At 36.4% G+C, this 15,913-nt stretch overlaps 1 protein-coding gene across 1 annotated transcript; it reads right to left on the bottom strand.

Moving 5' to 3' along the window:
* Nucleotides 1-336: 336 nt before the first annotated feature.
* On the bottom strand, nucleotides 337-15,696 carry LOC107694484 (gastrula zinc finger protein XlCGF26.1-like). The gene is made up of 4 exons (XM_016494191.1): nucleotides 15,635-15,696; nucleotides 9,301-9,453; nucleotides 2,687-3,021; nucleotides 337-1,878 (listed from the first exon to the last, which is right to left on the bottom strand). The coding sequence occupies exons 2-4, from the start codon at nucleotides 9,383-9,385 to the stop codon at nucleotides 373-375; spliced, it is 1,926 nt and encodes a 641-aa protein (XP_016349677.1). The 5' UTR covers nucleotides 9,386-9,453; nucleotides 15,635-15,696; the 3' UTR covers nucleotides 337-372.
* Nucleotides 15,697-15,913: the final 217 nt, after the last annotated feature.

Genomic DNA, 15,913 nt, shown 5'->3' with positions numbered 1-15,913 from the left:
CAATTAGGCTGCACTGACACCGTCAGATAAGAACAAAAGATTGAACTGAACTGAGCTGGATAATGACACTATTTTATTGAGTTTCATAATTTATTAACTTTACAATTAGAATCAACTGATTTAATAATAATAATAATGACATTTACTTTTAATTTGTGAACACAAAAATCTGCAAAGTTTTAAAGATTAATTTTATATTCACAAAGGACAAAAAAAGTTAGAACAACTGATCTATAGCAAAGCAGATACTCAGGTACAGCCACAAGATTTCACATGTACAAGACAAAAAATAAAAAGACAAAAAGGTCAAAATTATACAGAGGTGAAGCATGCAAATGGTCATGAAGGTGGACAATCAGATTTGGGCCATATTCAGCTACGGTGTGAACGTAGCTTTAATTTCACGCAGATACATATTTTTTGGTGCCATTTTAGACTGCCGAGCCATTTAAAGCGCTTTCCACATAAAAAACACAAATATGGTCTCACATCTGTATGACTTTTTAGGTGTATCTTTAAGTGTGATGGCAAAATAATTTTTTTGTTACACTGATCAAAATTAAATTGTCTTGTACGTAGTGGATTTTTTAAATTGCTCCTTTTTCTTTTTTCACTCGCAGAGCTGTGCAATTTCTTTCCAGAATGTGTTTGCAAATGACGTTTCAGGTCTCTTTTATATGTGAAACTCTTCTTACACTGAAGACACGTGAAAGGTTTTTCTCCAGTGTGAAGCCTCGTGTGAATCTGAAGTGTTATGTTCTGACTGAAACTCTTTCTACAGTGAGTGCAGGTGAAAGGTTTCTCTCCAGTGTGAATTCTCATGTGAGTCTTAAGGTTTCCTTTAAATCTGAAACTCTTTCCACAGTCATTGCATTTGAAAGACGTCTCTCGGGAGTGAATTTTTAAATGCCAGTTAAGGTGTCTCTTGTCTGGGAATCTCTTTCCACACTGATGACAATTAAAACTGTCTTCTCTTGAATGAAGCCTCATGTGGCAAGTAAGGTTTTTTTCACGTGTAAAACTCTTTCCACACTGAGCACACATGAATGGCTTCTCTCCTGTGTGTGTTTTCATGTGAGCCGTAAGATTTCCTTTTATTGAGAAGCTCTTCTCACATAGTTTGCAGGTAAAAGGCCTCTCTCCTGTGTGACTTCTCATGTGGGCATTAAATGTTGCTTTATATGAGAAGCTCTTTTCACACAGTTTGCAGGTGTAAGAACTCTCTCCAGTGTGACTTTTCATGTGTGAATCAAGGGTTGCTTTATGTCTGAAACTTTTTCCACACTGATCACATGGAAATGGTTTCTCTCCAGTGTGAATTCTCATGTGTGACTTAAGATTTCCTTTGTGTGAGAAGCTATTTCCACACAGTTTGCAGGTAAAAGGCTTCTCTCCAGTATGACTTCTCATGTGGGAATCAAGGTGTGCTTTATATGAGAAGCTCTTCCCACACTGTTTGCAGGTAAAAGGCTTCTCTGCAGTGTGACGTCTCTCATGAGTTTTGAGGCTTCCTTTACAACTGAAACTCCCTCCACACTGATGACATTTAAAACCTTTCTCTCCTGAGTGCTCTCTCTTTGTGTGGGAATTAAGAGTTACTTTATGTCGGAAACTCTTTCCACACTGATCACATGTGAAAGGCTTCTCTCCAGTGTGACCGTTCATGTGGGAATTAAGGTCTTTTTTATATGTAAAACTCTTTCCACACTGTTGGCAGGTATAAGGTTTCTCTCCAGTGTGACTTTTCATGTGGGAATTAAGGTTTCCTGTGTGAGTGAAACACTTTCCACACTCTTGGCATGTGAAAGGCTTCTCTCCAGTGTGAGTCTTCATGTGGTTTTTAAGGTTATGTTTTTGATTGAAACTCTTTCCACATTGATGGCAGGTAAAGTTATTGTTAGATTCGGTCTTCTGAACTTTTTTTCGTGATGAAGTTGTTTCAGTCTGTATGCATTTTTCCATAGTCATGAAATCATGTCTCTCATATTGATCTTTCTCTTCTATCTTTTTCAGTTCTTGACTCTCTTCTTTCAGTGCAATCAGGTCTAAAGCAAAAAAAGACAAATACAAGTTAATGGCAGTTTAATGACTCAAAGCAACAGACATCAACACCAAGATAAAAGTATTAAAACATCAAAACCAACATTATGCAACAAAACTGGGTTTTTATAGACCAGTAGTCTTTACTCCTGGTCCTAAGGTCCCACCGCTCTGATCATTTTGTATGTATTCCTTATTTGCCACACCTGATTCACATCACCAGCTCATTAGGTGAGAGCTCCACAAACTCAGCTGAGTGCAACAGATAATGCTTGGTACACACTAAAAGATTTTTAAAATCTTATAAGATTTTCAAAATCCAACTGAGCCTGGTTTCTCTTAAGGTTTTTTCTCCAGTACTGTCACCTGAGATTGTGTTCCTTGCCATTGACACCTTTGGCTCAAGTTGTGGTTTAAAAACAGGTAATATTCAGAAATGATCAATTAGGCTGCACTGACACCGTCAGATAAGAACAAAAGATTGAACTGAACTGAGCTGGATAATGACACTATTTTATTGAGTTTCATAATTTATTAACTTTACAATTAGAATCAACTGATTTAATAATAATAATAATGACATTTAATTTTAATTTGTGAACAAAAATCTGCAAAGTTTTAAAGATGAATTTTATATTCACAAAGGTTGGCAGGTATAAGGTTTCTCTCCAGTGTGACTTTTCATGTGGGAATTAAGGTTTCCTGTGTGAGTGAAACACTTTCCACACTCTTGGCATGTGAAAGGCTTCTCTCCAGTGTGAGTCTTCATGTGGTTTTTAAGGTTATGTTTTTGATTGAAACTCTTTCCACATTGATGGCAGGTAAAGTTATTGTTAGATTCGGTCTTCTGAACTTTTTTTCGTGATGAAGTTGTTTCAGTCTGTATGCATTTTTCCATAGTCATGAAATCATGTCTCTCATATTGATCTTTCTCTTCTATCTTTTTCAGTTCTTGACTCTCTTCTTTCAGTGCAATCAGGTCTAAAGCAAAAAAAGACAAATACAAGTTAATGGCAGTTTAATGACTCAAAGCAACAGACATCAACACCAAGATAAAAGTATTAAAACATCAAAACCAACATTATGCAACAAAACTGGGTTTTTATAGACCAGTAGTCTTTACTCCTGGTCCTAAGGTCCCACCGCTCTGATCATTTTGTATGTATTCCTTATTTGCCACACCTGATTCACATCACCAGCTCATTAGGTGAGAGCTCCACAAACTCAGCTGAGTGCAACAGATAATGCTTGGTACACACTAAAAGATTTTTAAAATCTTATAAGATTTTCAAAATGTGAGAGACCACAAACATGAGGACAAAAAAATCCTAGATTTAACTGTTTTGCTCCTATAGTGTGTGGTGTGCCGCGATGTTCCCCACACACATCAGGATTTCTGATCGTAAATATTCAACATGTTGAATATTTACGATTCGCGATCGGGACGCCTCCGACATTCTTCCGAGCAGATTCAGTCACTCTTATGTAAGGAATTTAACTCATTAATTCTTATAAGGGAATTAATCATTCATTTTATTTCTAGCTCAGGTTTTGAGAGGAATCGAATCTGAAAATTCGAGGTCAACCTGATTAAAACTGATTTCAAATTTGATATTTTACACTTTATCAGCTACTCGTCCAGCGAGACGTTAATGTCAGTGTATATTAACAATTTGACTATATGTATTTTCCCTGGCCACGGGTTAATACGTTCTTTGACAAGTTATACGCTACGAGCTAGGTAGCAAGATCTTGGCAAGGTTTGACTTTAAAATTATACGACACCAGACAATGATTCTTTATAAATGAAACATGAATTTATTGGCTATTCTAAATTACATTGACCTAAGCTAAGACATACACATACACACACACATACATACGGTCTCTGAAGAATGAAAATGATGTTAACGGAGTTCTGAGAAGTTCCCAAAGTTCTAACTCGTTTTCACGAGTGGTTTTAAATTCAGCCTGAGAGAATTCATAAAGCAGAGATTTGTCTTACGTTTACTGCTTAAGTCAATCATCAGCGTCAGTTCAGCAGATAGGAGATTTTGTTCGTTACATCCCACAGGTCGTTGTTCCAATCAGATAGTGGCTGCGGGGCTTAGCCACGCCCTGTGTGGTTCCTTTTTCGTGCACAAGTCACGTGCTGTTCGTGGGGAGTATTTCTACAAGTTATAAGAACTTCTTGTAAAAATATCATCATCGAGATTCAGTCACTCTTAACACACCTCACACCACAGGAAAATGTGATAAGATAATCTTTAGAACCACCAAGATAATCGGGACATTACCTAGGATTGTCGGAAGTGGAGAAATCGGCCCAAAATCAGCCCGATTATCTTGTGGTGTCCCCAGCATAAGGGAGACATACCAAATGTGCAGAGCGGTGTGTCCCCAGGACCAGGATTGAAAACCACTGTTCTAGACCAGTCCAGAATCTGCCATTCATGTTTAAAATATCAGAAAAGTAGAGTCCTCTTCACTATGCTATGGTACTTGTGAACAATTTCAGTCAGAATTTAAGCACTATCATTTATTAAAGTTATGCTTTTGGCATTGTATCATGATTACTTCTAGTGCTATTAGCTCTTTTGACATATCACAACATTGTTTTGGATAGCTTGAGAATTATGTTGTCATTTGTCGATAAGCATTAGCACAGTTTAGGTCTTAAATCTATCCAACTGCTAATACATTTCATCAAACACAAGTATGGAGTACATCAGGGCTCAGTATTAGGTCCTCTGCTTTTCTCCTAGAACATGCTGACCCTGAGGGAAATTATCATTAGAGTTCACAATGTTAGGGGGGATCCTTTTTCCAACTCAGTGATTCTGGTTTTATATTTATTTTTTCTGACATGTTGGTGTTATATCTTTCACTTGGATGTTATAAGTTGCACCAAATGAATACAGCTAGATAAAACAAAAACTGTGTCTGTCTTCATTTCAGGTTGCAAAGCAACAAAATGTGATCATTTTAAAGGGGGGTGATTCTTTTCTATACACACATTTGTAGTATTTGTCTGGTCATGTGATCTCAACATGAGAACCCGCTCCATGTCAAATAACACCACTTTAATTAGGACGCTCATATCTGCCCTACAAGGCAAAAACCCTTAACTCACTAGAGTGTGGAACTGAGAAAAATGACAGTTTGTCCAGCCAAATTATTAAGGCTATAGGTAAGACACTGGAAATCTGGCAATTATGTGTTAGATTAGGTGTTAATTAGATGTTTTAGTAATGAAAATTATCTACATTAAAAAAATCTTGAGCTTGTAACGCTCAGCCTAAATAAGGCAGGCTACACAAATAGAAGTTGTTCTGTTTACCTCTTAATAGTGGGGTTGAAGGAATGCAGGTACAAAAAATAACTACCAAAAATAATAAATGCCAACCCAGAGTGTATTTCACAAGAAGACAAAAAAACGATATATACAATATATACAATCAATGTATGAGTATGTGTGCGTACTGTCCTTGAAAGTCCAATAGTATGTGTGTGTCAGGGTGTGTGTGTGTGTTCAGTTCGGCCTCACCGGTGAACTTGTATAGAGAGTCCGGGAGCACGTTGAGGAAGAGCGCTGTCCTGTGAGGAAATCCAACTCAAATAGTCCAACAAACTTGACCATTCCACGCTGAGAATTCCACAAAGTTCACAGCACATAGCAGCATGTAGGAGACGATCGATCGTTGTGTATCCAAGTGAGCACATCGAGGGTAGCTCATGAACGCCGCTAACAGGCTTCTTTTATCAGACGTGTTTTGCAGGTCTCTGGATTGGTGAATCGTTCCATCTGCCATTATGAACCTCTGCGGGGCCGAGGTAATGACTGGTGGACTCTTAGTCTTTAGCTGTTTCCACAGGCTCTCCTGCATCAGGGTGTAAGTGCTTCCCGTGTCTAAGACCGCCTTCACCTCCTTGACCATTCCACACTGAGAATTCCACAAAGTTCACAGCACATAACAGCAGCATGTAGGAGACGATCGATCGTTGTGTATCCAAGTGAGCACATTGAGCGTAGCTAATGAACACCGCTAACCGGCTTCTTTTATCGGACGAAAAATCATCTGGTCGATGTGACGTCACGGGGATTCCCTGGCGCGTCGCGAGCGATCTCTCGCGAGAAGAAACAGGGTCCACCACACTCGATGGGGCAATACAAACAAAGATACATCAATACCAGCTGTGCCACATCAACAATCAAATTAGTATTTAATCAACAGCTTTATAAATATATCCCTCTTATGTGGCCGTGCTACAAGCTCAAACTTGATTTTCACCCCTATTTTTAAGTTACTGTACTCTGCCTTTGCATTGTCTGCAAAAAGTGAGAAGTCACACCAAGGCAAAAGGCAGAAACTTCCACATTATGAGTATTTGATTGCGGATCACCATTTACAAAATTATTATAGTAACACCTGCATAAAAATCTAGTGATCATGGGCTATCTCATAGGCTATAACATATAGTAATATGACTGTATTGATTGTTTTTCTAACTGTAACAACCAGACAAAAAGTTAAACATGTGAGTGGATACTTTTTGGATTTTACATCCAATTTATTTGCAATGTTCACTAATGTAAAAGGATGTAAGACATCAAACTGAATGAAAAAAGCCTAACCTAAAAGGACGACTTGTGGATTGATGTGAATACCAACAAGTAGCAATAATGATACAAATGCTTGTGGATTAAACATCTCTGATGACATTCATTGCCATGGATTTTATCAGGTTACAAGAAAAGGTAGGATATGGATTTAACTGCGAACTGTTACTACAGATTTTATGTGTGATCATGCTATGCTGTCACAGCATTCAAGTTCACAATCAGCATAAAAAAAAGACTAACAATTATTTACAATTACTTATTGTTGCCAGGTTATCTAGTCTTATGGAGCTTATATGGAGCAGTCAGATTGTGATCTACCTAATTCGTTTGTCTAATGAAGTGCTTCAGTGACAAGACACGTTACACAGTAATTTAAACTCTGCAGACTTTAATGGACAGTAAAACAAAGGCAGAAAACCTTATAACTCCAGGCCGACACAGTAACTTCATATTGACTCACGGCTAAACAAAGGCAGAGTACCGTAACTCAATTTTAGCATTCCAAAACAAAGTCAAAGAGCGGTAACAACCCTCTACGGACACCTTGGCAATTGAATCGCCATTCATTAATTAATAATTCAATTAATAATCAATAATTATAATCTGGCTCAAAATATTCCAAGCAGCTGTACAACCAATTGCACAATATGGCAGTGAAGTTTGGTGTCCTCTCCTAAATCATGAGTTGGGACAAAAATCCAACTGAGCATTATAATATGATAATCAAGTATTATTTAATAATAGAAGTTTAGTCATTAGAATTAAAACTTGGTAACCATGAACTTAGGACTGGTGCTGGTGCTTTTTTTGGTCATTTAGTGTTCCTGTAAAAAAAAAAAAAGAACAATACTGATAAGATATTATTATTATACGAATTCTACTAATAAGAACAATATAAAAACGCACTAAGGATTAATGAGCTACTGGATTCATGAATATTAATCAGGTTGTGTGCGTTCGCTCGAACTGATTTGCTGAAATCAAAACAGGGACAATAATAGGTGAGCACCAGCCAATGAGATTGTCGTTTGCGCATTAGTTCCGCCCACTACAGGAACATAGACATCATTTAGTCGCCCAGAGTGAAGATTTAGTCGCATATGCGAGTGATTTACTCACAATGTAAAGGGTTGGGTAACTGGTGTTATATGGTGTTCTGCTTTGGTTTCTCCTGGGCTTTTGGAAGTTACGGTTAAGACAACCCATTATTTTTGAGAGGTAAAAAAAACAATGAAATTTACTCAAGATTAGGGCTGGGTATCGTTCAAAAATTTCGATATCAATACCTTGACTTCGATACCGGTTCCTGAATTATACTTTTTTCGATACCAATTTTATGAAATCCAGAATACATTACCTCATAAAACCTTTTTTTTTTCCCAGTATGTTGAGGTTTTTACAGACACAGACTAATCTCCTGTGCCACTGCACATAGGAACAAAATGTAACCAACACAATAAATCAGTGCAAATAGTTTTAATAAAATGAAAAATTTACAGTTTTGAGTCCATATGTGAGGATCACTACTGCATGCTTAAGATCTTTAAATCACTCAGCAGTTCTTCAAAAAAATTAGCATGTCCGGTTTTTCAGGAGACAGACAAGCCCTCTCTTCACTGATGATGTCCTCAGAACTAATGTCCCTAGGCTACATTTACACTAGTGCATTTTTGTTTTAAAACTTATAGCTTAGACAGAATCATTTCTATTCACTTTTCACTGATTTACATGATCTGATAAGCATTAGCTGCTTCCAGCGCTGTCTGTCAGTGTTTTCTCTTCCGCGATCGCTGTTCTGACTCAGAGGAAGCTCATTCGCTGCTCATGTCAATCATATTATGCGTTCATAACCCGCCCTGTCTCCGATGACGAACATGTGTTACACTTTCAGAAAAACATTTACAGGGATGAAACATGAAGCTAAGAAACATGCGATTATGACAGTATATGATTTGTATGTGATTTTCTTGAGATTCTGCCTATTTGTATAACAATACAGCGTGTTTACATGAGAAATGCTAAGCAGGTGTAGCGATTAGCTTGATATAAAAGACTACAAATAGCATCTTTCTGCAACATTACATGACCAAAACCCTCATTAGACTGCAATCGGAAGTTATTACAAACACTCGATGGTGGTTTAAAGTTATTTTTTTGTGTGAAAGCATAGTATAAATTTGATAAATTGTCTTATGTAGCATGATGCTACAGTGAGCATTAATGGTCATGTAACGCGCGTTTTTCTTGATGCCTCACCAGAGCCAATCACCAGCACATGATTTAGGCACATCACGCATGCTGCATGCTTACTGGCTCACCGACATTGACGAGATTAACCCCTTTAGGTATCAAAATTTGTTACCGAATGACAAGACATGTTTCGATACACGATAGTATTTATAGTATATATTCGGTCGGTGCCTAAAAAGTATCAAACTAGATACACAGCCCTACTTAAGATACTTATCCACATGATAAAGGAGGTCTTGAATGTCCCAAAAATATCAATAACTAATTTTCGACCAAAACGAAGTTACGACCTTTTGCCTTTGCACGGCAGATATGACATTCTTCAAAAATATCATTTAATTCTGTAGAGCTAGACATTTTAATAAGCTTTGAGAATGAAAACCAACCTGTTTGTGTCTCAGTATCTTCTTGTTTCATGCTGAATATTTCTACAATCCTCACATCTTCACTCTCCTCTTTAATAAACGCCATCTTTATAACAGAGTCACGTGGATCTCAGTTGCTTCACCAGGAGTTTCTCTGTGTTTGGACACTTTGTCCTGTTTAAGGAAAAAAAAAATCACTCAAAACTAGTACTGATTATACAAATGAATAAAAGGAGACAAATTACACAGGCATTTAATATTTAGGCATATGTTTTACATTTATTATTATTGTTATTCATCTGTTGTGTTTGTTGCATTTGCACTTCGAATCACTGAATCGTTTTGCGACACACAAAAAAAAAATTATGCGCATTTGAAGTATCGCATCAGAAATGCCAAATTTAGAAAAGAAATCCCTTAATTCGTAAAAAAATGTTTCAATGCTCGCTTGAGGTGGTTTTTGACTTGTGCGAATGGGAGATGGAAACGTATTTTGCGAATAAATTCCACCATGTGCATCAAAAAGTCATGTGACTTTGCGCTATGGAACGGCATAACCTGACTAACCAGCGGACCGATCTTGAAACACAGCATCTGAAATGTTGTAATAGTCATTTCTAAATGCCTGGGCAAAGTCTATCGTCAGAGTCTTTCTGTATAATTGCCTTCCAGAACTTTCATGACTGTGTTCCCAAGCAGCAGAGATCCATCTCTGAAAGCAATGACCGCATTGTGTTTCGTCTGCTTGCTCTGAGGCACAAGTAATTTATTATGTATGAAAATTATTATATTTGGTGGCTTCTTCTACTTTTCTTAATGATATTTAGTGCCAGCTTATCAGGAAGTGACGATTTTGTTCTCTTTGACTCATTGGATGGAAACGGTGCTTATTTGCAAATCACTGATTCTTGAGACATGGGACAAAACACGTCCAGCAATTTTAACTGCTATTAGGTTTAAAAATTTAAATATTTTAAATTGTAAATGTTATGAGGAATTAATAATAGAATGTATTTAACACAATTATCCCCTTCAATTAAATTTTATCATTATTATATAAAATCTATGACACTTATTGTCTTCTCACTACATCTAAAACAGTGTGTCCACAGAGAATGGTTCAATCATTCATATGCAATAAAATGGATAACAATTTTTTTTATGATGAAATAGCTTGTTTTATCAAAAGCAACACATAATAATCTCTCATATCAGAGCAAGGTTGTTTTTCAGTATGCGTGTTTTATAAGATTTCAAAGTTGTGTCCCCACTTTTTGTCAACACTGTCAGACATTTATTAAAATGTAATAAAATCAGGGAATATCAGGGGCAGCTGTCACTTCCGAAGGACCCGCTTGCCACATTCCACATCTGCAGAGTACATCACTGTCAGACAGGCTCTGGTATGTTTAATAATTTTTAAGTATTTTAAATCCTAATGTTAATATTTCCTGTGTCACAACCATGATGTGTCAACACCCTCTTCCAATTTCTGAGGGAGTTATTTGAAATTTTTTGATCATTTTATACAACCTGCTTCTCCTGAAGCTGATGCTCTATTAGCATCTAGCATCAACAGAGAAAACAAAATGGCTACTACATGAACTCCATTTGTTTTGTGAAAGAAATGCCTAATGTGTCAACACCGTCAGATGTCAACATCATAAGATTTTCTGTCTGACGGTGGTGACAAGCCAATGACGGAGTTGACATTCAACATGAAATCATCATATTTTTGTGGTTTTGAAGTCATTTTTAATTATATTAAATATAAAATAGTTTTATTTTATTTTTATTTCGTTTAGTCTTTCTAATTATGTATAAATACTAAATATGTGACCTGACAGCATATATTGTTTATGTGGATTGATAGTCATCACTTCTAGCAGAGTTAGTGGTGAGGGAACATAAGGCTGAGGGAACACAGGGCTTATGGAACATAATAAGGAACATTGCATAGGCAAATATGATAAAGATATTCTTGTGCTCTTTTTGTGTGTTTTTAGTCCAGCATGGCTAGACAACATCTCTCATTGGAGGAGCGTAGACGAAGGAACAGAGAGTATCAGAAAAAGCGAGGAGAGAAAATCAGTGCACAGCCAGAATTAAAGGAGGAATTTCTAAGACAGGAGAGACAAAGGTGGAAACAGAGAGTTGAGGGAGGAAAAATAAAGCAAATCAAGGACTTTAGTAAGAGAGAACAGAGGAAACAGAGAAAGAAATGGAAGCATAGCCAGTGAGAATCAAGAGAGCAAAGAATAACATAATAAACATACAATAACAATAACATACTCACTGTTTGTTTTAATACAGTAATTGATTGATTCAATGTATTTGATAGTTAAAAATTCAAGTTTTCGTCACCACTGTCATTTGTGTCAACTCTGTCAGGTCTCTGTCACCTCCGTCAGATCAATATTTTGAGGATATTTCATTATGATATATATTTGTTGAGGAATTGTTGGTCATATGTGATCATGTAATCTGTCTGCTAACATGGGAATGTGTTTTGAAATGTTAAAAAACATCTTGATTGCTGTTAAAGACAAAGTTAAAGTTACATTACACATTCCAATTAAAGAAACACAGACGCAAATCTTTATAATAAATATATTTATACATATTGAAAGTATTTATTTTTTTTGTGGTCTCGGTCTGCCTTGGTAAAAACTAGTGTTTACTATACTTTTTATAGGTCTTGCATAATGTGAGTGAAAATTAATTAGTTTTTGGTGTCTGATGGTGTTGACAATGTTAGTGATGGTAAAAAGCACATTTTGATAAAAAAGAGAAAAATTGGGAGGTTGTATCAAAGCATAGCTCAGTAGATGTAAGACACATAAATGTAGTTTAATTTGTCTGAGTATAAGGTTTTATTTTTTCAATATTGCACCCTGTTTTGTCTAACTTCTCAAGAATCAGTTAAATGTTTTATGCGATATTCCAATTTTTATGTTAAATTCGCAACTTTGGATGGAAACCCGGCTAGTGACCGAATTCGTCTGATAAACTGATAGGGAGCGAAATGAGACGTACCTTTTCATGTGCGGATACGCTTAACTCAACTTAACATTTATTAATGTTACATAAAGTATTACAATGTTTCAATCGACAATAATCAAGCCATTTTACATCGCTTGTAAAAACTATAAAATTATCTGAACTGGGGGCTGTTTCATAAAAGACGCTAAGAAAAGCGGGGATTAAAGTCCAAAACCTGACTTGAAATAACCTAACAAATCAATCGGGACTAAAGTGGTTTCATAAACGACAATTTAAGTTTACGCAATCTCACTAATTCGATCCAGGTTCAATGAATCAGGATAATTTGATGTGCACGCTTATTCTTAAGCAGATCTTAATGTCGATCATGGATCAAATCGATCCACCATGGCAAACAGCGAATATTTGTGCTGTTTAATGCATTTGAGATATTGTGTTTTCCTCAGTGCATAACTGACACGTCACAGGTATATTTTTCATCTGTAAATGTTAGAAAGTCATGCAAATATATCCATTTTGCTGTCAGGAGTGGGCGAGGCTTACGTGAGTGAACGAGTGCTGCTGCGCGCATGCGCGCTACACAGACGGAGCAGAATAGAATAATAGCGCAATAATTCTTAATAAAATATAGATTCCGCTAAAATATTTGTTGTTGGACATTAAATGTAACGCATGTAGAATTTTAATTCTACATATAAGTGTATTTTTATGATAGCAGTAACTAAATCAAATATAAGCTAGCTAATACTAGCTCAAATGAGTTAATGTGTATTCCTCTTAGCAGTTTAATATAGTCTGTTTTCTATTATTTATTTTCATTTTTAATTGAGTGATTTTAACTTTTAATTTAGTGTTTTAATGCTTTAAAGAGCAATTTTATATTGCAATGTTTTAATGTTCTACTAATATCCATGGCTAGAAACTGCTGATCAACTGAATGCGCATGTAGCAGCATGATAAAATGTTTTCATATATCTTAGAAAATGTCATTAAATCTTGGGCATACAATACATTAAATACAGTTGGTTGTAGCCTATATTTTTAAGTTGCTTTTTCTGTATACTTTTATTTTTGGATTGGTAATAAAGTCAAATAATTGTATGTGAGAGAGGCTGCGTTTACACTGGCACAACAAATCCGATCTTGCGTCGGATCGGAATTTGTTGCACACGTGTAAACACAAAAACCCGCACGAGATCCGATTTTTTTGCATCTGATCTGAGCCACTTCCAAATGTGGATTTTAATCGGATACACATCTGATATCTGGACATCCGACCTACATCTAAACACACATATCCGATTCTCCACAGAACTCCCAATGCGAGGGCAACACATTTGCTCATAAAGATTTTTAATGCCGGCGTGCTGTATATGCTCGCATTTTATTGAGATGGAAACTTTTAACAAGTAAGAAATTGCACATTCAGGAGCTTGTTTTCAACCCCCGCCCCGTGAATTTTGAAAATACAACAGCTAAAAGCTATATATATTTCTCAGCAATGAGGTGATAACTTAGCAGTTTTTGTAATTAAACCGACAAGCTTGTTTGCAATGCTTCACAATAGCTCGCTCGCACGTGGGTGCATGCATTCGTTCGTTCTCTCTCTCTCTCAAATTAATTTAAATAAATATCATCTTTATTTCACTAAAGAATTCTACCTCTAACGAGCTGTAGATAAAATAGTCTAACAAATTAAAATTACCGTTATTTTCCGGTCTTTATCCGTTCAGTCAGATTTTGTGCTGCAAAACATCCATGACAGCCGTTGTCCATGCTGGCAAATAATAATGGCCATTCGACGTGATTTATATAAATAATTTTAATAGCACGGCCATTTAAAACCCGAGGGTCTACCATGTGCATAGTAAAGCGATCACTGCAGACAATCCTTTTGGGTGGGAATTAATGTAAACACAGATATCGGATACCAGTCTAAAGTGAATGTAAACAGACGTGCCAAAAAATCGGATATGGTCAAAAGATCGGATCTGTGCATTAAGACTTGCAGTGTAAATGCAGCCAGAGTCAGCGGTGATATCATTGCATTCCTATTGGTCAGTGTTAGAGGAGCTCAGTTTAACCTGACAGTTAGCCTGCCCCGGACCAGGTTAGTTTCCAAGCATAAGTTGCCAGAGTGACTGAGCTTGAGCTATGGTAAATTTGCTTTATGAATAGGGTTGCCAACCGTTCCGTATAATACGGAATTGTCCCGTATTTAAGGCATCAGAGAAGCGTTCCGTATCAAAGCTATACGGAACGCAGTTTGTCCCGTATTCGCAGGCATACGCCGTATGACCATCGACCATACAAATAACAAATTAATCATTATTTTTGCATAAATCATTGTTTGAATTGCAAACGTAGCCACTCAAGGAAGGCTTTAAGACCTTGCAGAATCCTCTGCCACCTGGTCGATCCCGCTTCTCAGTGAGTGGGGCTCGCGCTAACGGCGATCCCCTTCACCATCCGCGTTTTGATTTCGCCAAATCAGTTTGGGTGAATGCAAAGAACATGATTATTGATCAGAAGCACAATATCCAGCTAGGCAAGAAAACATGCAATCTACCTGAGGGAAGACATCTTTCAGTATTGTAAGTTAATGTTGTTAAATAGAGAAACAAAATTACACATTTTTAAAATAGTAACTTCTAGCATATTCCTAAACCTGGACCTCATTAATACTGAAGAACAAATTCAAGCACCAAAAGCAGCCCACACCCCCCAAGCTCTCTTTAATTGAAAAATATTCATTTTCATGAATTAGGCTACATGGTTGCAATAACATTTTAGTTCAACATTTTAAATGTCATTGTTTTAAAAAAAATGCTTTATTGATTGAAGTTTCATAGACATTCAGTTATACTTTCAAATTTGATGCCATATTGTATGTAATTTCACAGTATATTCACCTCCTAATTTACTACACCACTTGTGCAATCACAATTCTATAGTGGTAAAATGTACTCAGGCCGATGCTATGTGTATTACATACGTGACATTTTTTGTATGCCATTAAACTTTATTTTTAGAATAATTGTACATAGGTTAAGCAAAACAAATGTGATTATTTCTGAGAAACTTTTATACACATACTTAACTGTAGACACGGAAATTACATATTCTATGTGGTACAGAACAAATATTTTGAGCGTCCCTTATTTTCCTATAAAGAATCACAGTTGTCCCTTATTTTCATTTTCTGAAGTTGGCAGCCCTATTTATGAAACCAAATCAAGTGAAAATAAGTCAGCCTAACTGAAATAAGCCTGGGTTATTTGGTAAACTTGTTTTATGAAACAGCCCCCTGGATGCATTGATTTAAACACTTTAAATACGTAAAAACACAAACCTCTCTTCAGCCGAATCACAACAGATGCAGGAGCGTGGCGCAGCCTTATGAAGTCACATCACCAGACCAAAATAAAAGTCTCCTATACATGTTGCTGTCTAAAATCACAAAAGTGCACAGAAAATTTAAATGTCAGAGGAACTCAGAGAGATATTTAAATGGTGTCCAATGATGTATTGAGAATATTAAGAACTACTAATATACTGTATGTATATGTATATATATATATATATATATGTGTGTGTGTGTGTGTGTGTGTGTGTGTGTGTGTGTGTGTGA

Source organism: Sinocyclocheilus anshuiensis, unplaced genomic scaffold (assembly GCF_001515605.1).
Source record: "Sinocyclocheilus anshuiensis isolate Anshui unplaced genomic scaffold, SAMN03320099.WGS_v1.1 scaffold3463, whole genome shotgun sequence".
NCBI classification, from domain to species: domain Eukaryota; kingdom Metazoa; phylum Chordata; class Actinopteri; order Cypriniformes; family Cyprinidae; genus Sinocyclocheilus; species Sinocyclocheilus anshuiensis.
This window is presented reverse-complemented; position numbering and strand designations above follow the sequence as displayed.

Excerpts from the sequence above, each read along its gene's own strand:
- LOC107694484 (XM_016494191.1), bottom strand. The coding sequence starts at position 9,385 with ATGGCGTTTATTAAAGAGGAGAGTGAAGATGTGAGGATTGTAGAAATA. Across the intron at positions 3,022-9,300 it reads AGATACTGAGACACAAACAG|ACCTGATTGCACTGAAAGAA; the intron begins GTTGGTTTTCAT and ends TTTTTGCTTTAG. Across the intron at positions 1,879-2,686 it reads AGAAACCTTATACCTGCCAA|CAATGTGGAAAGAGTTTCAA; the intron begins CCTTTGTGAATA and ends TTTACCTGCCAT.